The following is a 27,887-nucleotide window of genomic DNA, read 5'->3' as shown; positions in this document are numbered from 1 at the left end:
TGATGACGGTAACTTACTCGCGGAGGGTTGCTGACGCGGGGCTAGGGACCTTCTCTCATCTGCTCCTCCGATGGAAGGGAAGCATCTACAAGCTGCTGTGGAGAGAACTGATCATCTTCACTACACTGTACTACTCCTTCAGCATCATATACAGGTAACCCCGTCATTTACACAGTTAACCCGTCATTTACACAGTTAACCCGTCATTTACACAGTTAACCCGTCATTTACACAGTTAACCCCGTCATTTACACAGGTAACCTCACAATTTACACAGGTAACCTCGTAATTTACACAGGTAACCTCGTAATTTACACAGGTAACCTTGTAATTTACACAGGTAGCCTCGTCATTTTCACAGGTAACCTCGTAATTTACACAGGTAACCCCGTAATTTACACAGGTAACCCCACAACTTCACAGGTAACCTCGTAATTTACACAGGTAACCTCGTAATTTACACAGGTAACCCCGTAATTTACACAGGTAACCTCGAAATTTACACAGGTAAACTCATCATTTACACAAGTAACCTTGTCATTAACACAGGTAACCTCGTCATTTACACAGGTAACCCCGTAATTTACACAGGTAAACTAAACATTTACACATATAACCTCATCTGATCTAGAAGAGAGACGGTCTATCTTACTTGTATAAATAAACCTCTTTACAGTGACCATGCATTTGTGTATTTCTTTGCTTATACATGTATTGCTGGTCCCTTCAAATCAAAGATCACAGCAACTTTGTACAATCAAATGCCAGGGAACTTTTGTGGGAATATTAGTCTCCCTTTTCTTTTTGCAATTGTTGTCCCTCCCTCCCTCTCATGTTCAATCATACAGGAGCTTAGTTAACTTTGTGACAGAACTGTTCTCTCCAGGTTTGTGTTGAATGAGGGTCAGAAGAGGCTGTTTGAGAAGCTGGCCATCTACTGTGACCGTTACGCAGAACTCATCCCTGTGTCCTTCGTATTGGGTGAGAATACTGCTCTGCTCTGTTCTGCCCTGCTATGTTATGCTCTGTTATGTTATGCTCTGCTATGTTATGCTCTGTTATGTTATGCTCTGCTCTGTTCTGCCCTGCTATGTTATGCTCTGTTATGTTATGCTCTGCTCTGTTCTGCTCTGTTATGTTATGCTCTGCTCTGTTCTGCCCTGCTATGTTATGCTCTGTTATGTTATGCTCTGCTCTGTTCTGCCCTGCTATGTTATGCTCTGTTATGTTATGCTCTGCTCTGTTCTGCTCTGTTATGTTATGCTCTGCTCTGTTCTGCCCTGCTATGTTATGCTCTGTTATGTTATGCTCTGCTCTGTTCTGCTCTGTTATGTTATGCTCTGCTCTGTTCTGCCCTGCTATGTTATGCTCTGTTATGTTATGCTCTGCTCTGTTCTGCTCTGTTATGTTATGCTCTGCTCTGTTCTGCCCTGCTATGTTATGCTCTGTTATGTTATGCTCTGCTCTGTTCTGCCCTGCTATGTTATGCTCTGTTATGTTATGCTCTGCTATGTTATGCTCTGTTATGTTATGCTCTGTGATGTTATGCTCTGCTATGCTCTGTTATGTTATGCTCTGCTCTGTTCTGCCCTGCTATGTTATGCTCTGTTATGTTATGCTCTGCTATGTTATGCTCTGTTATGTTATGCTCTGCTCTGTTCTGCCCTGCTATGTTATGCTCTGTTATGTTATGCTCTGCTATGTTATGCTCTGTTATGTTATGCTCTGTGATGTTATGCTCTGCTATGCTCTGTTATGTTATGCTCTGCTCTGTTATGCTCTGCTATGTTATGCTCTGTTATGCTCCGTTATGTTATGCTCTGCTATGTTATGCTCTTATGTTATGCTCTGCTCTGTTATGCTCTGCTATGTTATGCTCTGTTATGCTCTGCTATGTTATGCTCTGTTATGTTATGCTCTGCTATGTTATGCTCTGCTATGTTATGCTCTGTGATGTTATGCTCTGCTATGCTCTGTTATGTTATGCTCTGTTATGTTATGCTCTGTTATGTTATGCTCTGTGATGTTATGCTCTGCTATGCTCTGTTATGCTCTGCTATGTTATGCTCTGTTATGTTATGCTCTGCTATGTTATGCTCTGTTATGTCATGCTCTGCTCTGCTATGCTCTGTTATGTTATGCTCTGCTATGTTATGTTATGCTCTGTTATGTTATGCTCTGTTATGTTATGCTCTGTTATGTTATGCTCTGCTATATTATGCTCTGTTATGTTATGCTCTGTTATGTTATGCTCTGTTATGTTATGCTCTGCTCTGTTCTGCTCTGTTATGTTATGCTCTGTTATGTTATGCTCTGCTCTGTTATGCTCTGTTATGTTATGCTCTGTTATGTTATGCTCTGCTCTGTTCTGCTCTGTTATGTTATGCTCTGTTATGTTATGCTCTGTTATGTTATGCTCTGTTATGTTATGCTCTGTTATGTTATGCTCTGTTATGTTATGCTCTGCTCTGTTCTGCTCTGTTATGTTATGCTCTGTTATGTTATGCTCTGTTATGTTATGCTCTGTTATGTTATGCTCTGCTATGTTATGCTCTGTTATGTTATGCTCTGTTATGTTATGCTCTGTTATGTTATGCTCTGTTATGTTATGCTCTGTTATGTTGTATTCTATGCTGTCTAACTGATTTGTACACATCAGGGTTTTGTGCACAGCAGGGTTCGGGTCAACTGCATTTCTGAAATTCCAGTTGTCCTCATTGCTTACAATTGGATTGGAATTTCTTTTTACTTTCTGAATTGAAGTGGAATTGACCCTTTCAAACACTGGTGCTCAGTAATCATTTAGCCACTCACTCTCAGTCAACACGTCAATACTTCTCAAGCACAGACAACCTCCTTTGACAAACGTCATCAACAATTCTGAACTTCCTCTCCACAAAAACTTTAGCAGGTTACAAGTAAACACAGTGCGGTGGTGTAATAGTGTGGGGGCAAAGAGCACCATTTTGAGGTCTCTGTACAGAGCCTCCTCTCTTTTCATTGTTCTGTCTTTGAAAGCAAAGAATGTAAAAAAATATTCAAATAGGTATATATGTATATTGTTTAGTATGTATGTACAGTTGAAGTCGGAAGTTTACATACACCTTAGCTAAATACAGTTAAACTCAGTTTTTCACAATCCTTGACATTTAATCCTCGTACAAATGTCCTGTCTTAGGTCAGTTAGGATCACCACTTTATTTTATGAATGTGAAATGTCAGAATAATAGTAAGAGAGAATGATTTATTTCAGCTTTTATTTCTTTCATCACATTCCCAGTGGGTCAGAAGTTTACATAAACTCAATTAGTATTTGGTAGCATTGCCTTTAAATTGTTTAACTTAGGTCAAACTACAAACCATGTTGATGTTGGGGTGGTGCTGGAGAAGATGAATATGAAGTAGAAATTTCCCTTTTTAATGTCATTGATAAATAACATATTTTTTTGTCGTCTCCATGTGTGTTTGTCTCCCGTAGGTTTTTATGTGACTCTGGTGGTGTCTCGGTGGTGGGGTCAGTTTGAGAGTGTTCCCTGGCCGGACCGTCTGGGTGCGCTGGTGGGCGCTCACATTCGTGGTACCGACGAGAGCGCCAGGCTGACCCGCCGGACCCTGATGCGGTACGCCAACCTGTCCGGCGTGCTCATCTACCGATCGGTCAGCACGGCAGTCTACAAGAGGTTCCCCACCATGAAGCACCTGGTGCAGGCAGGTACGACCTACGACCTCAAGCCTATGACCCCTAACCCTTACCCTCGTTGACTTCTAGGGTACGACACCAAACCTAGCCATAACCCTTAACCTAGTTGACCCCAAGAGGTTCCCCACCATGAAGCACCTGGTGCAGGTACTGTAGGTACACTGTGATGTCATAAACAGCCAGGTTCGCTGTGATGTCTGATGTCACAATGCTCTGCACCCTAGACTCTACAGGGCAGAGTAAAATAGCACATCTCACCTGTATTCTCAGTGCCGCCCCAAACAGACACCACAGCGAGTGCTAAACTAGCTTGCTTAAAACATGTTATATAACCAGGTACATTGGCTGAGAACACGTTCTCATTTACGGCAACAACCTGGGGAATAGTTACAGGGGATGAATGAGCCAATTGTAAGGTGGGGATGATTAGGTGGCCAGATTGTGAATTTAGCCAGGACACCAGGGTTAACACCCTTACACTTACGATAAGTGCCATGGTATCTTTAGTGACCACAGAGAGTCAGGACACCCGTTTTAACATCCCATCCAAAAGACAGCACCCTACACAGGGCAATGTCCCCAAACACTGCCCTGGGGTATTTTTTAAGACCAGAGGAAGGAGTGCCTCCTACTGGCCCTCCAACACCACTTCCTGCAGCATCTGGCCTCCCATCCAGGGACGGACCAGGACCAACCCTGCTTAGCTTCAGAGGCAAGCCAGCAGTGGGATGCAGGGTGCTATGCTGCTAGTGCGGAAAATAACAGAGGAAGAGGGCAGTTCCTCGATGCTGTAGCCAGCTGCTATTATTAGGTCATAATGTTGGTTATCGCAGTAAATGCCAGTATCCCCCACCCAGATCAAGCTTAGTCCTGGACTACAACACTCTGTCCATTTGAGAACGACAACTAGAAGTAGGTTAAATCTGGGTTCCCGGAAACCGGCTCTTACAGAAGGTTTGAAGCTCCTCCTAATTCATACCCTCCGTGTCTCTCAGGCCTGATGACAGCAGAGGAACATAGGCAGTTGGAGGAGTTGCCCTCACCTCATAACAAGTTCTGGGTTCCTTGTATGTGGTTTGTTAACCTGGCGCTGAGGGCCCGCACCGAGGGACGCATCAACAATGATGTGGCGCTATCAGCCATTCTCAATGTAAGTTTCTCTCTCTGTGTGTCTGTGTGTCTGTGTGTCTGTCTGTGTGTCTGTCTGTGTGCCTGTGTGTCTGTCTGTGTGCCTGTGTGTCTGTCTGTGTGTCTGTGTGTCTGTCTGTCTGTCTGTGTGTCTGTGTGTGTGTCTGTGTGTCTGTCTGTGTGTCTGTCTGTGTGTCTGTCTCCCTGTGTGTCTGTGTGTCTGTGTGCCTGTGTGTGTGTCTGTGTGTCTGTGTGCCTGTGTGTCTGTGTGTCTGTCTCTCTGTGTATCTGTGTGTCTGTGTGCCTGTGTGCCTGTGTGTGTGCCTGTGTGTCTGTCTGTGTGCCTGTGTGCCTGTGTGCCTGTGTGTGCCTGTGTGTCTGTGTGTCTGTCTCTCTGTGTGTCTGTGTGTGTGTGTCTGTGTGTCTGTGTGTCTGTCTGTGTGTGTGTCTGTGTGTGTGTCTCTCTGTGTGTCTGTGTGTGTGTCTGTGTGTCTGTCTCTCTGTGTGTCTGTGTGTGTTTTTCAGATTGTTCCATCTTATCTCCTCTCTGCAGGAATTAAATACATTGCGGACACAGTGTATGAAGCTATACAGTTATGATTGGATCAGCCTACCCCTTGTGTACACCCAGGTTCTGTTATCTACGTGTAGTAATGGTAGTAGTAGTAGTAGTAGTAGTAGTAGTAGTAGTAGTGGTGGTGGTGGTGGTGGTGGTGGTGGTGGTGGTGGTGGTGGTGGTGGTGGTGGTGGTGGTGGTAGTAGTAGTAGTAGTAGTAGTGGTAGTAGTAGTAGTGGTAGTGGTAGTAGTAGTAGTGGTGGTGGCAGTAGTAGTAGTAGTAGTAGTAGTAGTAGTAGTAGTAGTAGTAGTAGTAGTAGTAGTAGTAGTAGTAGTGGTGGTGGTGGTGGTAGTAGTGGTAGTAGTAGTAGTGGTAGTAGTAGTAGTAGTAGTAGTAGTAGTGGTGGTGGTAGTAGTAGTGGTAGTAGTAGTAGTAGTAGTAGTAGTAGTGGTGGTAGTAGTAGTGGTAGTAGTAGTAGTAGTAGTAGTGGTAGTAGTAGTAGTAGTAGTAGTAGTAGTGGTGGTGGTAGTAGTAGTGGTAGTAGTAGTAGTAGTAGTAGTGGTAGTAGTAGTAGTAGTAGTAGTAGTAGTGGTGGTGGTAGTAGTAGTGGTAGTAGTAGTAGTAGTAGTAGTAGTAGTGGTGGTAGTAGTAGTGGTAGTAGTAGTGGTAGTAGTAGTAGTAGTAGTGGTGGTGGTGGTGGTAGTAGTAGTGGTAGTAGTAGTAGTAGTAGTAGTGGTGGTGGCAGTAGTAGTAGTAGTAGTAGTAGTAGTAGTAGTAGTAGTGGTGGTGGCAGTAGTAGTAGTAGTAGTAGTAGTAGTAGTGGTGGTGGCAGTAGTAGTAGTAGTAGTAGTAGTAGTGGTGGTAGTAGTAGTAGTAGTAGTAGTAGTAGTGGTGGTAGTAGTAGTAGTAGTGGTGGCAGTAGTATTAGTAGTAGTAGTAGTGGTGGTGGTGGTAGTAGTAGTGGTAGTAGTAGTAGTAGTAGTAACTACTAATAGTTGTTGTAGTAGTAGAACTAACACTAAAATAGTAAACATCGATCTTGATCCCACAAATTCTGTGTTAATGTGTCTGTTATTGTCATGATGAACTAACTATGAAGGAACCTGGGTTGTAAGTACTTCCTCTCTGTTAGGTGGTGACAGTGGCGGTCTACAGTTTCTTCCTGGCGTGTCTGATTGGTCGACAGTTCTTAGACCCCGCCCAGGGCTACGCTGGTCATGACATCGACTTCTACCTGCCTGTCTTCACCCTGCTACAGTTCTTCTTCTATGTGGGCTGGCTCAAGGTGGGGAGGGGAGGGAGGGAGGGAGGGAGGGAGGGAGGGAGGGAGGGAGGGAGAGAGGGAGAGAGGGAGAGAGGGAGAGAGGGAGGGAGGGAGGGAGGGAGGGAGGGAGGGAGGGAGGGAGGGAGGGAGGGAGGGAGGGAGGGAGGGAGGGAGGGATGGTTCACTGATTGATACACAATCGCACATACACACAGTTCTTTTCACAATATGACAGAATGACTTCATGATGTGTAAAATGCGCATTCTGCTTCATTGTGATGCGCCATTTTTGTATTTTTTGTGGACAGGTGGCAGAACAGCTGATAAACCCGTTTGGGGAAGACGATGACGACTTTGAAACCAACTATCTGGTTGATCGTAATCTACAGGTTTGGCTGCCTCCATTTTTATAAATCAATTCTTCTGCTCTATCATTTCAGTTTCTCTCTCCATTCATTGCAATGCATTATGGTAGTCTGTATAAACAATGTGGGATGGACCTCTCTGTCTGTAAGAAGAGAGCTGCATTCTCTTTGTTTTATATAGAAAGCAATCTGACAGAAACTCCCTCCATATATAACTTCATTAAGTTAAAGAATCATAAATTACTAAACCCGTTCTCAGAAATAGATAACACTAGAGATCCCTTCAGTCTCCACAGATTTGGGAAAATCTGCGTTTTTTTATTTATTTTTTGCCCCCTAATTTTGTGGAACAATATACAGAGTTGACTGCAGTTACATGTGCTGGTGCCACTCAAGCAGATTAAATTATAGATTGAGGACCACTATGTGGTTGAATGTGATTGCTTTTATTAATAATAATAATACAAAATTAGTTTTCTAAATGTTTTGCTAGACCAGTCCAGGATTGAGACTTGGGTTGTGTTCATTAGGGCATGCAGAACCGAAAACAGAAGAAAAAAGTCCTAGTAGTCCCTCTCTGTTTCAGACTGTTTTCTTCCGTTTGATGCCAAATGAACACAATAGTGTACTACCTCCTATCCTGTTCTATCCCTCCCAGGTGTCCCTGCTGTCTGTGGATGAGATGTACGACACTATCCCATTGGTAGAGAGGGATAAGTACTGGAACGAATCAGAGCCCCAGCCTCCATACACTGCAGCCAGTGCAGAGCATCGCAAACCTTCCTTCATGGGCTCTGCCCTGGACATCAGGTACCTTACACACAGATACAGACAGACACACACCTATTGGACCTGTTTCCCAGACTCCAATTAGGCCAATTCCTAAACTAAAAAGCTATTTTGTTTCATTCATATATATATATATATTTGAAAAAGTGTGGATCATCATTATTTGGCCCAGATTAACTAGCCAGATCTGTTTTTGGTCCAATAGCATATAATAATCCATCTTCCTTGCGGATCTGTTTGCACAATCGGATCAACATTTGTATTAATTAGTATAATCACGCCTTTTGAGTTTCTTTATCCATGACAAAAATATATTTCTCCCTCCCAGTCCTTTTTCCATCCAACCTCATCTATACTTGTAGAATGAGTTTCCTGTAAACAATAGATATTATATTCTTTCTCTTTTAGCCATGTAAAAATGTATTTTATTTTTTTATGATCTCCTAAGCTATTACAATTATAATTTGCTATACTTATTTCCCCACTTACCATAATGATACCCAAGTTTCAATTATACTTCGCACAACCAATGTTTGGAAACTTACCATTAAAAAGCACCACGATGATTAAGTGTCCATATAGCTGTACCATAATATTTGCAATGTTAAGCATTCTGTATCTGCAACTTTGTAAACCTCCAATTGTCCTAATATTCCACCCACTAAAACCTCCCCCCATATCTAGGTCTGTTGTCACTAAGACCATCAGACCATCAGACCATTCTCCCTGACTCATGACACACCTTTGCGACCCAAGGCGAAGCCTTGGCTGCCAATTGGCGTTGGCCAGAGGGAAACATGGGCAGTCCCATGATAACATAAATATCTATGAGGGTGCTTAAAACTTCTTAGGGATAGCCCCTTTTTTTTAATTTTCGCCTAAATGACATACCCAAATCTAACTGCCTGTAGCTCAGGACCTGAAGCAAGGATATGCATATTCTTGATACCATTTGAAAGGAAACACTTTGAAGTTTGTGTAAATGTGAATTGAATGTAGGAGAATATAACACACTTGATCTGGTAGAAGAAAATACAAAGAAAAAACCAACTGTTCTTTTTTTCTACCACCATCTTTGAAATGCAAGAGAAAGGTCATAGTTCTAGCCATCACTCTGGTTGTAATTCCGATAGTGTCCACAAGATGGCAGCAGTGTATGTGCAAAGTTTCAGATGGATAACTTGAAGTATGAGTGAACTGCAAGACTTTTATTGTAAAGTACACAGGTACATTTAGTCAAATCGTGAAGGAGACATTCGCATTCATATTTCATTTTTTCTGGAAGAATATCGTCAAATCTGTATACTTGGACTTTGATTTAGCTGTCCAGGTACTTGCAGCCATATTATAAGTTCAACATTTGCAAAACAACCAGTTTTCTTAACTTCATAACTCTAAATATCCTTTTCATTTTGGACAAAAATTATAAGGCATGCTGTCGTACAAGGTTAGAAGCTACATTTTACAACATATTCATGATTTCCAGATTCTCCCGTAAAGCCCAGCTCATTGGCTATCTAGCAAGCTTTGTTTGACCGCGATTGGTGCTTATTTGACAGATACAGTCGTTCAAGTGATGGCCGCCCATTCATCGGCGTGCCATGAAGGCGTCGCTCTCTGACCAAATATGGTGTCCTATAAAATATACTACACCCCTAACGAAATAGTGAAGTCTTGTTACCTTCTAGGATCTCTGAGGAATAAATACGAACGTGATTTGACTCGTTGAAACAACGTTTAGGGTTAGATCTTCACAGATTCCTTTCTTTGCAAATTGAACGAGTGGAAATACAAAATCGATCGTGCGTGCTATATGGACCTTTTAAGGATGTGAAAAATTATTTTATCTAACAAAACGACACTTCATGTTATCTCTGGGACCCTTTGGATGATAAATCAGAGCAAGATTTCAGCATGTAAGTACATATGTCACCTTCAGAGGTGAATTTATCAAACCTGTCACAGTGAAAAAAGTGTTTTGTTGTTAAGAGCTCTCCTCAAACAATAGCATGGCATTTTTTTCACACAGTAATAGCTACTGTAAATTGGACAAGAATTTAAGCTTTCAGCCAAAATAAGACACTTATATGTACCGACATTTGTTGTTTCTCTCAAATCTGGGATCGTGACACAAAACGCTGCATGATTTACAACTGTCCCGTTAACGGGACACCTATCCCTTAAGAGAACTAACCAAATAACATGGAAAACAGTCAGAAAAAAAAATTTTGTAACAATAATAGATCATATTAATAGAAATAATAATCTTATAAATGCATACTCATATTTAGAAAGTCCAAGGAAGGCTATAAGCATGTCATCCCAGCCTGCTCACTTCATTGGATTCAATTGTTCGGGGGAAAAATGAAGAAAAAACAGCCTATATATCGCAAGATCTTTTTTATGTCCATTACATGCAAGACATATGTCTCGTAGTCCTCATTATATCCTGTTGTATTCCTATCAGCAGAGAGACATGTAGTCCTCATTATATCCTGTTGTATTCCTATCAGCAGAGAGACATGGTAGTGGCTTTAGTCAAAGTCAGTAGTAAAAATTGAAAAAAGCAAGTGGCCTAAACAGCTACCCTGGGGAATTCCTGATTCTAACTGGATTATGTTTTAGAGGCTTCCATTAACTTCTCTAGGATATGTGGGACGCTACCGTCCAGTATTCCAATGAAAACTCATTGAACAGACAGTGACTTAAAAAAAAAAAAAGAATGGTTAGTCCTCGGGGTTTTGCCTGCTACATAAGTTCTGTTATACTTACAGACATGATTCAAACAGTTTTAGAAACTTCAGAGTGTTTTCTATCCAAATATACTAATAATATGCATATCTTATATTCTGGGGATGAGTAGAAGGAAGTTGAAATTGGGCACGCTATTTATCCAATAGTGAATTTGCTGCCCCCTATCCTAGAGAAGTTAAAGAATACCCTCTGTATTCTGTTAGACAAGTTACTCTTTATCCACATTATATCAGGGGGTGTAAAGCCATAACACATACGTTTTTCCAGCAGCAGACTATGATCGATAATGTCAAAAGCTGCTCTGAAGTCTAACAAGACAGCCCCCACAATAATTGTATCATCAATTTCTCTCAGCCAACCATTAGTCATTTGTGTAAGTGCTGTGCTTGTTGAGTGTCCTTCCCTATAAGCATGCTGAAATTCTGTTGTCAATTTGTTTACTGTGAAATAAGTTTACTAAGGGTTGGTAACAGGTTGATTGGTCAGCTATTTGAGCCAGTAAAGAGGGCTTTGCTATTCTTGGGTAGTGGAATTACTTTAGATTCCCTCCAGGCCTGAGGGCACACACTCTCTAGTAGGCTTAAATTGAAGATGTGGAAAATAGGAGAGGCAATATCGTCTGCTATTATCTTCAGTAATTTTCCAACCAGATTATCAGACCCCAGTGGCTTGTCATTGTTGATAGACCAAAAAAAAAAATTCACCTCTGAAATTTAAGTATAACTCTTACTGGTGTGTGGTTTGAAACTCTCCTCATTTGGTAATACAGGAAATTGCCACGACACCTCTTCCACACTGACTTTACGGAATTCAAAGTACAATTCTTATCTTTCATTGGATGTGTCAGCGTTTGTTGCCGGCATGTCATCCCTAAGTTTGTTTATCTTGCCAATGGAAAAGTCATTAAAGTAGTTGGCAATGTCAGTGGGCTTTGTGATGAATGAGCCATCTGATTCAATGAATGAAGGAGCCGAGTTGACTTTTTCCCCCAAAATTTCATTTAAGGTGGTACCAGTGGTAGTCTTTTTACTACCATTCTTTATATTATTTATCTTTGTTTCATAGTATAGTTTATTTTTATTTATTTACCAATCAGTTGGGCTGCCAGACTTAATTGCCATACCTTTTGCCTCATCCCTCTCAACCATATAATTGTTCAATTCCTCATCAATCCAAGGGGTTGATTGTGCGCTATAACACTTCCAGTACCTAACTAGCTTGATACTTTGAGATCTATTAAATTGTTCAGGGAAGTTTCTTCCTTTTAATCACATTCCTATCATCACTCTAGTGTAAAGAGCAGATGGAATTAAACTAGCTAACACATGCCTATCATCACTCTAGTGTTCCTAAAGAGCAGATGGAATTAAACTAGCTAACACATGCCTATCATCACTCTAGTGTTCCTAAAGAGCAGATGGAATTAAACTAGCTAACACATGCCTATCATCACTCTAGTGTTGCTAAAGAGCAGATGGAATTAAACTAGCTAACACATGCCTATCATCACTCTAGTGTTCCTAAAGAGCAGATGGAATTAAACTAGCTAACACATGCCTATCATCACTCCAGTGTTGCTAAAGAGCAGATGGAATTAAACTAGCTAACACATGCCTATCATCACTCTAGTGTTCCTAAAGAGCAGATGGAATTAAACTAGCTAACACATGCCTATCATCACTCTAGTGTTCCTAAAGAGCAGATGGAATTAAACTAGCTAACACATGCCTATCATCACTCCAGTGTTCCTAAAGAGCAGATGGAATTAAACTAGCTAACACATGCCTATCATCACTCTAGTGTAAAGAGCAGATGGAATTAAACTAGCTAACACATTCCTATCATCACTCTAGTGTTCCTAAAGAGCAGATGGAATTAAACTAGCTAACACATGCCTATCATCACTCTAGTGTTCCTAAAGAGCAGATGGAATTAAACTAGCTAACACATGCCTATCATCACTCTAGTGTTCCTAAAGAGCAGATGGAATTAAACTAGCTAACACATGCCTATCATCACTCCAGTGTTCCTAAAGAGCAGATGGAATTAAACTAGCTAACACATGCCTATCATCACTCTAGTGTTCCTAAAGAGCAGATGGAATTAAACCAGCTAACACATGCCTATCATCACTCTAGTGTAAAGAGCAGATGGAATTAAACTAGCTAACACATGCCTATCATCACTCTAGTGTTCCTAAAGAGCAGATGGAATTAAACTAGCTAACACATGCCTATCATCACTCTAGTGTTCCTAAAGAGCAGATGGAATTAAACTAGCTAACACATGCCTATCATCACTCTAGTGTTCCTAAAGAGCAGATGGAATTAAACTAGCTAACACATGCCTATCATCACTCTAGTGTTCCTAAAGAGCAGATGGAATTAAACTAGCTAACACATGCCTATCATCACTCTAGTGTTGCTAAAGAGCAGATGGAATTAAACTAGCTAACACATGCCTATCATCACTCTAGTGTTCCTAAAGAGCAGATGGAATTAAACTAGCTAACACATGCCTATCATCACTCTAGTGTTCCTAAAGAGCAGATGGAATTAAACTAGCTAACACATGCCTATCATCACTCTAGTGTAAAGAGCAGATGGAATTAAACTAGCTAACACATGCCTATCATCACTCCAGTGTTCCTAAAGAGCAGATGGAATTAAACTAGCTAACACATTCCTATCATCACTCCAGTGTTGCTAAAGAGCAGATGGAATTAAACTAGCTAACACATGCCTATCATCACTCTAGTGTTCCTAAAGAGCAGATGGAATTAAACTAGCTAACACATGCCTATCATCACTCTAGTGTTCCTAAAGAGCAGATGGAATTAAACTAGCTAACACATGCCTATCATCACTCTAGTGTTCCTAAAGAGCAGATGGAATTAAACTAGCTAACACATGCCTATCATCACTCTAGTGTTCCTAAAGAGCAGATGGAATTAAACTAGCTAACACATGCCTATCATCACTCTAGTGTTCCTAAAGAGCAGATGGAATTAAACTAGCTAACACATGCCTATCATCACTCTAGTGTTCCTAAAGAGCAGATGGAATTAAACTAGCTAACACATGCCTATCATCACTCTAGTGTTCCTAAAGAGCAGATGGAATTAAACTAGCTAACACATTCCTATCATCACTCTAGTGTTCCTAAAGAGCAGATGGAATTAAACTAGCTAACACATGCCTATCATCACTCTAGTGTTCCTAAAGAGCAGATGGAATTAAACTAGCTAACACATGCCTATAATCACTCCAGTGTAAAGAGCAGATGGAATTAAACTAGCTAACACATGCCTATCATCACTCTAGTGTTCCTAAAGAGCAGATGGAATTAAACTAGCTAACACATTCCTATCATCACTCTAGTGTTCCTAAAGAGCAGATGGAATTAAACTAGCTAACACATGCCTATCATCACTCTAGTGTTCCTAAAGAGCAGATGGAATTAAACTAGCTAACACATGCCTATCATCACTCTAGTGTTCCTAAAGAGCAGATGGAATTAAACTAGCTAACACATGCCTATCATCACTCCAGTGTTCCTAAAGAGCAGATGGAATTAAACTAGCTAACACATGCCTATCATCACTCTAGTGTAAAGAGCAGATGGAATTAAACTAGCTAACACATGCCTATCATCACTCTAGTGTTCCTAAAGAGCAGATGGAATTAAACTAGCTAACACATGCCTATCATCACTCTAGTGTTCCTAAAGAGCAGATGGAATTAAACTAGCTAACACATGCCTATCATCACTCTAGTGTTCCTAAAGAGCAGATGGAATTAAACTAGCTAACACATACCTATCATCACTCTAGTGTTCCTAAAGAGCAGATGGAATTAAACTAGCTAACACATGCCTATCATCACTCTAGTTTTCCTAAAGAGCAGATGGAATTAAACTAGCTAACACATGCCTATCATCACTCTAGTGTAAAGAGCAGATGGAATTAAACTAGCTAACACATGCCTATCATCACTCTAGTGTTCCTAAAGAGCAGATGGAATTAAACTAGCTAACACATGCCTATCATCACTCTAGTGTTCCTAAAGAGCAGATGGAATTAAACTAGCTAACACATTCCTGTCATCACTCTAGTGTAAAGAGCAGATGGAATTAAACTAGCTAACACATACCTATCATCACTCTAGTGTTCCTAAAGAGCAGATGGAATTAAACTAGCTAACACATGCCTATCATCACTCTAGTGTTCCTAAAGAGCAGATGGAATTAAACTAGCTAACACATGCCTATCATCACTCTAGTGTAAAGAGCAGATGGAATTAAACTAGCTAACACATGCCTATCATCACTCTAGTGTTCCTAAAGAGCAGATGGAATTAAACTAGCTAACACATGCCTATCATCACTCTAGTGTTGCTAAAGAGCAGATGGAATTAAACTAGCTAACACATTCCTATCATCACTCTAGTGTTCCTAAAGAGCAGATGGAATTAAACTAGCTAACACATGCCTATCATCACTCTAGTGTTCCTAAAGAGCAGATGGAATTAAACTAGCTAACACATGCCTATCATCACTCTAGTGTTCCTAAAGAGCAGATGGAATTAAACTAGCTAACACATGCCTATCATCACTCTAGTGTTCCTAAAGAGCAGATGGAATTAAACTAGCTAACACATGCCTATCATCACTCTAGTGTTCCTAAAGAGCAGATGGAATTAAACTAGCTAACACATTCCTATCATCACTCTAGTGTTCCTAAAGAGCAGATGGAATTAAACTAGCTAACACATGCCTATCATCACTCTAGTGTTCCTAAAGAGCAGATGGAATTAAACTAGCAAACACATGCCTATCATCACTCTAGTGTTCCTAAAGAGCAGATGGAATTAAACTAGCTAACACATGCCTATCATCACTCCAGTGTTCCTAAAGAGCAGATGGAATTAAACTAGCAAACACATGCCTATCATCACTCTAGTGTAAAGAGCAGATGGAATTAAACTAGCTAACACATGCCTATCATCACTCCAGTGTTGCTAAAGAGCAGATGGAATTAAACTAGCTAACACATGCCTATCATCACTCTAGTGTAAAGAGCAGATGGAATTAAACTAGCTAACACATGCCTATCATCACTCCAGTGTTGCTAAAGAGCAGATGGAATTAAACTAGCTAACACATGCCTATCATCACTCTAGTGTTCCTAAAGAGCAGATGGAATTAAACTAGCTAACACATGCCTATCATCACTCTAGTGTTCCTAAAGAGCAGATGGAATTAAACTAGCTAACACATGCCTATCATCACTCTAGTGTTCCTAAAGAGCAGATGGAATTAAACTAGCTAACACATGCCTATCATCACTCTAGTGTTCCTAAAGAGCAGATGGAATTAAACTAGCTAACACATGCCTATCATCACTCTAGTGTAAAGAGCAGATGGAATTAAACTAGCTAACACATGCCTATCATCACTCCAGTGTTGCTAAAGAGCAGATGGAATTAAACTAGCTAACACATGCCTATCATCACTCTAGTGTTCCTAAAGAGCAGATGGAATTAAACTAGCTAACACATGCCTATCATCACTCTAGTGTTCCTAAAGAGCAGATGGAATTAAACTAGCTAACACATGCCTATCATCACTCCAGTGTTGCTAAAGAGCAGATGGAATTAAACTAGCTAACACATGCCTATCATCACTCTAGTGTTCCTAAAGAGCAGATGGAATTAAACTAGCTAACACATGCCTATCATCACTCTAGTGTTCCTAAAGAGCAGATGGAATTAAACTAGCTAACACATGCCTATCATCACTCTAGTGTTCCTAAAGAGCAGATGGAATTAAACTAGCTAACACATGCCTATCATCACTCTAGTGTTCCTAAAGAGCAGATGGAATTAAACTAGCTAACACATGCCTATCATCACTCTAGTGTTCCTAAAGAGCAGATGGAATTAAACTAGCTAACACATGCCTATCATCACTCTAGTGTTCCTAAAGAGCAGATGGAATTAAACTAGCTAACACATGCCTATCATCACTCCAGTGTAAAGAGCAGATGGAATTAAACTAGCTAACACATGCCTATCATCACTCTAGTGTTCCTAAAGAGCAGATGGAATTAAACTAGCTAACACATGCCTATCATCACTCTAGTGTTCCTAAAGAGCAGATGGAATTAAACTAGCTAACACATGCCTATCATCACTCTAGTGTTCCTAAAGAGCAGATGGAATTAAACTAGCTAACACATTCCTATCATCACTCCAGTGTTGCTAAAGAGCAGATGGAATTAAACTAGCTAACACATGCCTATCATCACTCTAGTGTTCCTAAAGAGCAGATGGAATTAAACTAGCTAACACATACCTATCATCACTCTAGTGTTCCTAAAGAGCAGATGGAATTAAACTAGCTAACACATGCCTATCATCACTCTAGTGTAAAGAGCAGATGGAATTAAACTAGCTAACACATGCCTATCATCACTCCAGTGTTGCTAAAGAGCAGATGGAATTAAACTAGCTAACACATTCCTATCATCACTCTAGTGTTCCTAAAGAGCAGATGGAATTAAACTAGCTAACACATGCCTATCATCACTCTAGTGTTCCTAAAGAGCAGATGGAATTAAACTAGCTAACACATGCCTATCATCACTCTAGTGTTCCTAAAGAGCAGATGGAATTAAACTAGCTAACACATGCCTATCATCACTCTAGTGTTCCTAAAGAGCAGAAGGAATTAAACTAGCTAACACATGCCTATCATCACTCTAGTGTTCCTAAAGAGCAGATGGAATTAAACTAGCTAACACATGCCTATCATCACTCTAGTGTAAAGAGCAGATGGAATTAAACTAGCTAACACATGCCTATCATCACTCCAGTGTTGCTAAAGAGCAGATGGAATTAAACTAGCTAACACATGCCTATCATCACTCTAGTGTTCCTAAAGAGCAGATGGAATTAAACTAGCTAACACATGCCTATCATCACTCTAGTGTTCCTAAAGAGCAGATGGAATTAAACTAGCTAACACATGCCTATCATCACTCTAGTGTTCCTAAAGAGCAGATGGAATTAAACTAGCTAACACATGCCTATCATCACTCTAGTGTTCCTAAAGAGCAGATGGAATTAAACTAGCTAACACATGCCTATCATCACTCTAGTGTTCCTAAAGAGCAGATGGAATTAAACTAGCTAACACATGCCTATCATCACTCTAGTGTTCCTAAAGAGCAGATGGAATTAAACTAGCTAACACATGCCTATCATCACTCTAGTGTTCCTAAAGAGCAGATGGAATTAAACTAGCTAACACATGCCTATCATCACTCGAGTGTAAAGAGCAGATGGAATTAAACTAGCTAACACATGCCTATCATCACTCTAGTGTTCCTAAAGAGCAGATGGAATTAAACTAGCTAACACATGCCTATCATCACTCTAGTGTTCCTAAAGAGCAGATGGAATTAAACTAGCTAACACATGCCTATCATCACTCTAGTGTTCCTAAAGAGCAGATGGAATTAAACTAGCTAACACATGCCTATCATCACTCTAGTGTAAAGAGCAGATGGAATTAAACTAGCTAACACATGCCTATCATCACTCTAGTGTTCCTAAAGAGCAGATGGAATTAAACTAGCTAACACATGCCTATCATCACTCTAGTGTTCCTAAAGAGCAGATGGAATTAAACTAGCTAACACATGCCTATCATCACTCTAGTGTAAAGAGCAGATGGAATTAAACTAGCTAACACATGCCTATCATCACTCTAGTGTTCCTAAAGAGCAGATGGAATTAAACTAGCTAACACATGCCTATCATCACTCCAGTGTTGCTAAAGAGCAGATGGAATTAAACTAGCTAACACATGCCTATCATCACTCTAGTGTTCCTAAAGAGCAGATGGAATTAAACTAGCTAACACATGCCTATCATCACTCTAGTGTTCCTAAAGAGCAGATGGAATTAAACTAGCTAACACATGCCTATCATCACTCTAGTGTTCCTAAAGAGCAGATGGAATTAAACTAGCTAACACATGCCTATCATCACTCTAGTGTTCCTAAAGAGCAGATGGAATTAAACTAGCTAACACATGCCTATCATCACTCTAGTGTTCCTAAAGTGCAGATGGAATTAAACTAGCTAACACATGCCTATCATCACTCGAGTGTAAAGAGCAGATGGAATTAAACTAGCTAACACATGCCTATCATCACTCTAGTGTTCCTAAAGAGCAGATGGAATTAAACTAGCTAACACATGCCTATCATCACTCTAGTGTTCCTAAAGAGCAGATGGAATTAAACTAGCTAACACATGCCTATCATCACTCTAGTGTAAAGAGCAGATGGAATTAAACTAGCTAACACATGCCTATCATCACTCCAGTGTTGCTAAAGAGCAGATGGAATTAAACTAGCTAACACATGCCTATCATCACTCTAGTGTTCCTAAAGAGCAGATGGAATTAAACTAGCTAACACATGCCTATCATCACTCTAGTGTTGCTAAAGAGCAGATGGAATTAAACTAGCTAACACATGCCTATCATCACTCTAGTGTTCCTAAAGAGCAGATGGAATTAAACTAGCTAACACATGCCTATCATCACTCTAGTGTTCCTAAAGAGCAGATGGAATTAAACTAGCTAACACATGCCTATCATCACTCTAGTGTAAAGAGCAGATGGAATTAAACTAGCTAACACATGCCTATCATCACTCTAGTGTTCCTAAAGAGCAGATGGAATTAAACTAGCTAACACATGCCTATCATCACTCTAGTGTTCCTAAAGAGCAGATGGAATTAAACTAGCTAACACATGCCTATCATCACTCCAGTGTTCCTAAAGAGCAGATGGAATTAAACTAGCTAACACATGCCTATCATCACTCTAGTGTTCCTAAAGAGCAGATGGAATTAAACCAGCTAACACATGCCTATCATCACTCTAGTGTAAAGAGCAGATGGAATTAAACTAGCTAACACATGCCTATCATCACTCTAGTGTTCCTAAAGAGCAGATGGAATTAAACTAGCTAACACATGCCTATCATCACTCTAGTGTTCCTAAAGAGCAGATGGAATTAAACTAGCTAACACATGCCTATCATCACTCTAGTGTTCCTAAAGAGCAGATGGAATTAAACTAGCTAACACATGCCTATCATCACTCTAGTGTTCCTAAAGAGCAGATGGAATTAAACTAGCTAACACATGCCTATCATCACTCTAGTGTTGCTAAAGAGCAGATGGAATTAAACTAGCTAACACATGCCTATCATCACTCTAGTGTTCCTAAAGAGCAGATGGAATTAAACTAGCTAACACATGCCTATCATCACTCTAGTGTTCCTAAAGAGCAGATGGAATTAAACTAGCTAACACATGCCTATCATCACTCTAGTGTAAAGAGCAGATGGAATTAAACTAGCTAACACATGCCTATCATCACTCCAGTGTTCCTAAAGAGCAGATGGAATTAAACTAGCTAACACATTCCTATCATCACTCCAGTGTTGCTAAAGAGCAGATGGAATTAAACTAGCTAACACATGCCTATCATCACTCTAGTGTTCCTAAAGAGCAGATGGAATTAAACTAGCTAACACATGCCTATCATCACTCTAGTGTTCCTAAAGAGCAGATGGAATTAAACTAGCTAACACATGCCTATCATCACTCTAGTGTTCCTAAAGAGCAGATGGAATTAAACTAGCTAACACATGCCTATCATCACTCTAGTGTTCCTAAAGAGCAGATGGAATTAAACTAGCTAACACATGCCTATCATCACTCTAGTGTTCCTAAAGAGCAGATGGAATTAAACTAGCTAACACATGCCTATCATCACTCTAGTGTTCCTAAAGAGCAGATGGAATTAAACTAGCTAACACATGCCTATCATCACTCTAGTGTTCCTAAAGAGCAGATGGAATTAAACTAGCTAACACATGCCTATCATCACTCTAGTGTTCCTAAAGAGCAGATGGAATTAAACTAGCTAACACATTCCTATCATCACTCTAGTGTTCCTAAAGAGCAGATGGAATTAAACTAGCTAACACATGCCTATCATCACTCTAGTGTTCCTAAAGAGCAGATGGAATTAAACTAGCTAACACATGCCTATAATCACTCCAGTGTAAAGAGCAGATGGAATTAAACTAGCTAACACATGCCTATCATCACTCTAGTGTTCCTAAAGAGCAGATGGAATTAAACTAGCTAACACATTCCTATCATCACTCTAGTGTTCCTAAAGAGCAGATGGAATTAAACTAGCTAACACATGCCTATCATCACTCTAGTGTTCCTAAAGAGCAGATGGAATTAAACTAGCTAACACATGCCTATCATCACTCTAGTGTTCCTAAAGAGCAGATGGAATTAAACTAGCTAACACATGCCTATCATCACTCTAGTGTAAAGAGCAGATGGAATTAAACTAGCTAACACATGCCTATCATCACTCTAGTGTTCCTAAAGAGCAGATGGAATTAAACTAGCTAACACATGCCTATCATCACTCTAGTGTTCCTAAAGAGCAGATGGAATTAAACTAGCTAACACATGCCTATCATCACTCTAGTGTTCCTAAAGAGCAGATGGAATTAAACTAGCTAACACATACCTATCATCACTCTAGTGTTCCTAAAGAGCAGATGGAATTAAACTAGCTAACACATGCCTATCATCACTCTAGTTTTCCTAAAGAGCAGATGGAATTAAACTAGCTAACACATGCCTATCATCACTCCAGTGTAAAGAGCAGATGGAATTAAACTAGCTAACACATGCCTATCATCACTCCAGTGTTGCTAAAGAGCAGATGGAATTAAACTAGCTAACACATGCCTATCATCACTCTAGTGTTCCTAAAGAGCAGATGGAATTAAACTAGCTAACACATGCCTATCATCACTCTAGTGTTCCTAAAGAGCAGATGGAATTAAACTAGCTAACACATGCCTATCATCACTCCAGTGTTCCTAAAGAGCAGATGGAATTAAACTAGCTAACACATGCCTATCATCACTCTAGTGTTCCTAAAGAGCAGATGGAATTAAACTAGCTAACACATTCCTATCATCACTCTAGTGTTCCTAAAGAGCAGATGGAATTAATCTAGCTAACACATGCCTATCATCACTCTAGTGTAAAGAGCAGATGGAATTAAACTAGCTAACACATGCCTATCATCACTCTAGTGTTCCTAAAGAGCAGATGGAATTAAACTAGCTAACACATGCCTATCATCACTCTAGTGTTCCTAAAGAGCAGATGGAATTAAACTAGCTAACACATTCCTATCATCACTCTAGTGTAAAGAGCAGATGGAATTAAACTAGCTAACACATACCTATCATCACTCTAGTGTTCCTAAAGAGCAGATGGAATTAAACTAGCTAACACATGCCTATCATCACTCTAGTGTTCCTAAAGAGCAGATGGAATTAAACTAGCTAACACATGCCTATCATCACTCTAGTGTAAAGAGCAGATGGAATTAAACTAGCTAACACATGCCTATCATCACTCTAGTGTTCCTAAAGAGCAGATGGAATTAAACTAGCTAACACATGCCTATCATCACTCTAGTGTTGCTAAAGAGCAGATGGAATTAAACTAGCTAACACATTCCTATCATCACTCTAGTGTTCCTAAAGAGCAGATGGAATTAAACTAGCTAACACATGCCTATCATCACTCTAGTGTTCCTAAAGAGCAGATGGAATTAAACTAGCTAACACATGCCTATCATCACTCTAGTGTTCCTAAAGAGCAGATGGAATTAAACTAGCTAACACATGCCTATCATCACTCTAGTGTTCCTAAAGAGCAGATGGAATTAAACTAGCTAACACATGCCTATCATCACTCTAGTGTTCCTAAAGTGCAGATGGAATTAAACTAGCTAACACATGCCTATCATCACTCGAGTGTAAAGAGCAGATGGAATTAAACTAGCTAACACATGCCTATCATCACTCTAGTGTTCCTAAAGAGCAGATGGAATTAAACTAGCTAACACATGCCTATCATCACTCTAGTGTTCCTAAAGAGCAGATGGAATTAAACTAGCTAACACATGCCTATCATCACTCTAGTGTAAAGAGCAGATGGAATTAAACTAGCTAACACATGCCTATCATCACTCCAGTGTTGCTAAAGAGCAGATGGAATTAAACTAGCTAACACATGCCTATCATCACTCTAGTGTTCCTAAAGAGCAGATGGAATTAAACTAGCTAACACATGCCTATCATCACTCTAGTGTTCCTAAAGAGCAGATGGAATTAAACTAGCTAACACATGCCTATCATCACTCTAGTGTTCCTAAAGAGCAGATGGAATTAAACTAGCTAACACATGCCTATCATCACTCTAGTGTAAAGAGCAGATGGAATTAAACTAGCTAACACATGCCTATCATCACTCTAGTGTTCCTAAAGAGCAGATGGAATTAAACTAGCTAACACATGCCTATCATCACTCTAGTGTTCCTAAAGAGCAGATGGAATTAAACTAGCTAACACATGCCTATCATCACTCTAGTGTTCCTAAAGAGCAGATGGAATTAAACTAGCTAACACATACCTATCATCACTCTAGTGTTCCTAAAGAGCAGATGGAATTAAACTAGCTAACACATGCCTATCATCACTCTAGTTTTCCTAAAGAGCAGATGGAATTAAACTAGCTAACACATGCCTATCATCACTCTAGTGTAAAGAGCAGATGGAATTAAACTAGCTAACACATGCCTATCATCACTCCAGTGTTGCTAAAGAGCAGATGGAATTAAACTAGCTAACACATGCCTATCATCACTCTAGTGTTCCTAAAGAGCAGATGGAATTAAACTAGCTAACACATGCCTATCATCACTCTAGTGTTCCTAAAGAGCAGATGGAATTAAACTAGCTAACACATGCCTATCATCACTCTAGTGTTCCTAAAGAGCAGATGGAATTAAACTAGCTAACACATGCCTATCATCACTCCAGTGTTCCTAAAGAGCAGATGGAATTAAACTAGCTAACACATGCCTATCATCACTCTAGTGTTCCTAAAGAGCAGATGGAATTAAACTAGCTAACACATTCCTATCATCACTCTAGTGTTCCTAAAGAGCAGATGGAATTAATCTAGCTAACACATGCCTATCATCACTCTAGTGTAAAGAGCAGATGGAATTAAACTAGCTAACACATGCCTATCATCACTCTAGTGTTCCTAAAGAGCAGATGGAATTAAACTAGCTAACACATGCCTATCATCACTCTAGTGTTCCTAAAGAGCAGATGGAATTAAACTAGCTAACACATTCCTATCATCACTCTAGTGTAAAGAGCAGATGGAATTAAACTAGCTAACACATACCTATCATCACTCTAGTGTTCCTAAAGAGCAGATGGAATTAAACTAGCTAACACATGCCTATCATCACTCTAGTGTTCCTAAAGAGCAGATGGAATTAAACTAGCTAACACATGCCTATCATCACTCTAGTGTAAAGAGCAGATGGAATTAAACTAGCTAACACATGCCTATCATCACTCTAGTGTTCCTAAAGAGCAGATGGAATTAAACTAGCTAACACATGCCTATCATCACTCTAGTGTTGCTAAAGAGCAGATGGAATTAAACTAGCTAACACATTCCTATCATCACTCTAGTGTTCCTAAAGAGCAGATGGAATTAAACTAGCTAACACATGCCTATCATCACTCTAGTGTTCCTAAAGAGCAGATGGAATTAAACTAGCTAACACATGCCTATCATCACTCTAGTGTTCCTAAAGAGCAGATGGAATTAAACTAGCTAACACATGCCTATCATCACTCTAGTGTTCCTAAAGAGCAGATGGAATTAAACTAGCTAACACATGCCTATCATCACTCTAGTGTTCCTAAAGAGCAGATGGAATTAAACTAGCTAACACATTCCTATCATCACTCTAGTGTTCCTAAAGAGCAGATGGAATTAAACTAGCTAACACATGCCTATCATCACTCTAGTGTAAAGAGCAGATGGAATTAAACTAGCTAACACATGCCTATCATCACTCCAGTGTTGCTAAAGAGCAGATGGAATTAAACTAGCTAACACATGCCTATCATCACTCTAGTGTTCCTAAAGAGCAGATGGAATTAAACTAGCTAACACATGCCTATCATCACTCTAGTGTAAAGAGCAGATGGAATTAAACTAGCTAACACATGCCTATCATCACTCTAGTGTTCCTAAAGAGCAGATGGAATTAAACTAGCTAACACATACCTATCATCACTCTAGTGTTCCTAAAGAGCAGATGGAATTAAACTAGCTAACACATTCCTATCATCACTCCAGTGTTGCTAAAGAGCAGATGGAATTAAACTAGCTAACACATGCCTATCATCACTCTAGTGTTCCTAAAGAGCAGATGGAATTAAACTAGCTAACACATGCCTATCATCACTCTAGTGTAAAGAGCAGATGGAATTAAACTAGCTAACACATGCCTATCATCACTCCAGTGTTCCTAAAGAGCAGATGGAATTAAACTAGCTAACACATGCCTATCATCACTCTAGTGTTCCTAAAGAGCAGATGGAATTAAACTAGCTAACACATGCCTATCATCACTCTAGTGTTCCTAAAGAGCAGATGGAATTAAACTAGCTAACACATGCCTATCATCACTCTAGTGTTCCTAAAGAGCAGATGGAATTAAACTAGCTAACACATGCCTATCATCACTCTAGTGTTCCTAAAGAGCAGATGGAATTAAACTAGCTAACACATGCCTATCATCACTCCAGTGTTGCTAAAGAGCAGATGGAATTAAACTAGCTAACACATGCCTATCATCACTCTAGTGTTCCTAAAGAGCAGATGGAATTAAACTAGCTAACACATGCCTATCATCACTCCAGTGTTGCTAAAGAGCAGATGGAATTAAACTAGCTAACACATGCCTATCATCATTCTAGTGTTCCTAAAGAGCAGATGGAATTAAACTAGCTAACACATGCCTATCATCACTCTAGTGTTCCTAAAGAGCAGATGGAATTAAACTAGCTAACACATGCCTATCATCACTCTAGTGTTCCTAAAGAGCAGATGGAATTAAACTAGCTAACACATGCCTATCATCACTCTAGTGTTCCTAAAGAGCAGATGGAATTAAACTAGCTAACACATACCTATCATCACTCTAGTGTTCCTAAAGAGCAGATGGAATTAAACTAGCTAACACATGCCTATCATCACTCTAGTGTTCCTAAAGAGCAGATGGAATTAAACTAGCTAACACATGCCTATCATCACTCTAGTGTAAAGAGCAGATGGAATTAAACTAGCTAACACATGCCTATCATCACTCCAGTGTTCCTAAAGAGCAGATGGAATTAAACTAGCTAACACATGCCTATCATCATTCTAAAGAGCAGATGGAATTAAACTAGCTAACACATGCCTATCATCACTCTAAAGAGCAGATGGTCAATAAAGCCTTCTTCTTCTTCTCTCTAGTGTTCCCAAAGAGGAGATGGAGTTCCAGTCCAACCTGGAGCAGATCAAGGAGCATGAGGAGGCCAACCACTCTACTCCTCTCCTGGGGGGTCTGAGTCGCTTCCTGGGGGTTCAGTCCCCCGTCTTCCCCCGCTCCTCCACCTCCTCCCGGGTTTCTCTCCTGCGCCGGCGCCCAGGGGCTCCATTCAGCCGCTTCCCCCTCTTCCTGCACTCTGAGGGGGACGCCTCAACGCCAAGCCACGGCCCTGGTCCCCGCCACGACTCCAGCCACCTGGACTACGCCTTCTCCTCCATGCCGCTGTACGAGAGGTCCGGCTTCTATAGCTGTCCCCAGAGCCCCATCCACTGTGTTCCCCCCGCTATGCCTCGTCCACGGCCCACCCGAGGAACTTACGCCTGGGATCGCAGCTCCAGCTCACTAGCTCCTCCGATGGTTGGCTCTGGAGGTCTGCTGCCCCCTGATACTCCAGGTCATATGCTCCCTCCACCCTCCTCTGCCTTCCCCTGGCTGAGTGAGGAGGGTGAGGGTTCTTGTGTTCCAGCCTTCTCCTTCCCTGACCCTGGCAACCTTCCGGAGCTCTGCCCCATATCAAAGCTCCGGCCCGGGCAAGGCCTGCTGTCTCGACGGCCCCCACCTCCGCGCCTCTCTCTAGATAACACACCGTTGGCCGAGGGCCTGCAGCCTGGACCCATCAGCCCCCGGGGAGTGGGAGGTGGAGGGGAGCGGGTGTTCTCCTTTACCCCTCCCTCTCGCACCCCAGCTACCAATCCCAACAGCTCATCCTCTAGTATCAATGCCACCAGCACTATCAACACCACCAACCCTAACACCACTACTTCAGCCAACATCTTGACTGGTACCAACACCACTTCTACAACAAACTTCTGCAATGGTACCAACACCAACACCACTACTACGTCCAACTTCTGCAATGGTACCAACCCCAACACCTTTTGTAACCATGCCAACTTCAACAGCACTAGAGCAGCAGGTATCAACAGTGGAACCAATGGTAGTCTAAGCAACAACGTCGTGAACACCATTTCCATTTCTGGATCCTCTCAGCAAGAAGCCATTCAGCATCAAAACTCGCCCAATGATTCAGGGATTTCATTGGCTGAGGGGGGCCCTCACTGGCTGGGAGCTCTGGTAGTGGATAGTGGGATGAACAAGACCCCTGGGGGGCGTGAGCAGGACTGAAGAAGGAGGGAGATGATTGGACAAGGCCCCTGGGAGATGGGAGCAGGATTGAGGAAGGAGGGAGATGATTGGACAAGGCCCCTGGGGGATGGGAGGAGAAATGAGGAAGGAGGGAGTGGTTGGACGGACTCAGGGTTCAGAAGTAGTGTTGACCTACGCAGTCTTTCTTTCAGACTGGAGGGTTCCAGCACTTCTGACCAGTGGTAGTCTTGCGAGGCCATCCTTCCAAATGTGAGCGAAGCCTGGATGTCCAAGGCGTAGAGGCTGCTTCTGAAATGTTTATTGGAATCCCACAGAGTGGAGAATAATATGACATTTCTTCTTCATGCTATTCCAGCTCGTAAACCAGTACGAAATCTACTGAAGAAAGAATCGTTTGTTTGCTGAATCTCAGAGGCATACGGACTGGAGGCTGACGGACTGGAGGCTGACGGACTGGAGGCTGACGGACTGGAGGCCGACGGACTGGAGGCCGACGGACTGGAGGCCGACCTGAACTACTGAAGAATCTCTCAATCATCAACCCCTTCAGAAAAGATTGACTGATAACATTCTGGTCAGAGGTGCCTAAGTACCTCGGCCGTCAATATCTCCGGTGTGTT

General features: G+C 41.0%; 1 protein-coding gene across 1 annotated transcript; it reads left to right on the top strand.

Annotated features, from left to right (window-relative positions):
* Nucleotides 1-2: 2 nt before the first annotated feature.
* Nucleotides 3-27,789, top strand: best1 (bestrophin 1). Its single transcript, XM_039017020.1, has 10 exons — nt 3-154; nt 887-981; nt 3,479-3,712; nt 4,696-4,850; nt 5,382-5,459; nt 6,518-6,670; nt 6,958-7,038; nt 7,673-7,824; nt 26,085-27,271; nt 27,680-27,789. The coding sequence occupies exons 1-10, from the start codon at nt 3-5 to the stop codon at nt 27,787-27,789; spliced, it is 2,397 nt and encodes a 798-aa protein (XP_038872948.1).
* The last annotated feature ends 98 nt before the right edge of the window (nt 27,790-27,887 follow it).

The sequence above is a fragment of the Salvelinus namaycush genome, chromosome 21 (genome assembly GCF_016432855.1).
Source record: "Salvelinus namaycush isolate Seneca chromosome 21, SaNama_1.0, whole genome shotgun sequence".
Classification (NCBI taxonomy): domain Eukaryota; kingdom Metazoa; phylum Chordata; class Actinopteri; order Salmoniformes; family Salmonidae; genus Salvelinus; species Salvelinus namaycush.
This window is presented reverse-complemented; position numbering and strand designations above follow the sequence as displayed.

Excerpts from the sequence above, each read along its gene's own strand:
- best1 (XM_039017020.1), top strand. The coding sequence starts at position 3 with ATGACGGTAACTTACTCGCGGAGGGTTGCTGACGCGGGGCTAGGGACC. Across the intron at positions 155-886 it reads TCCTTCAGCATCATATACAG|GTTTGTGTTGAATGAGGGTC; the intron begins GTAACCCCGTCA and ends TGTTCTCTCCAG. Across the intron at positions 6,671-6,957 it reads TCTATGTGGGCTGGCTCAAG|GTGGCAGAACAGCTGATAAA; the intron begins GTGGGGAGGGGA and ends TTTTGTGGACAG.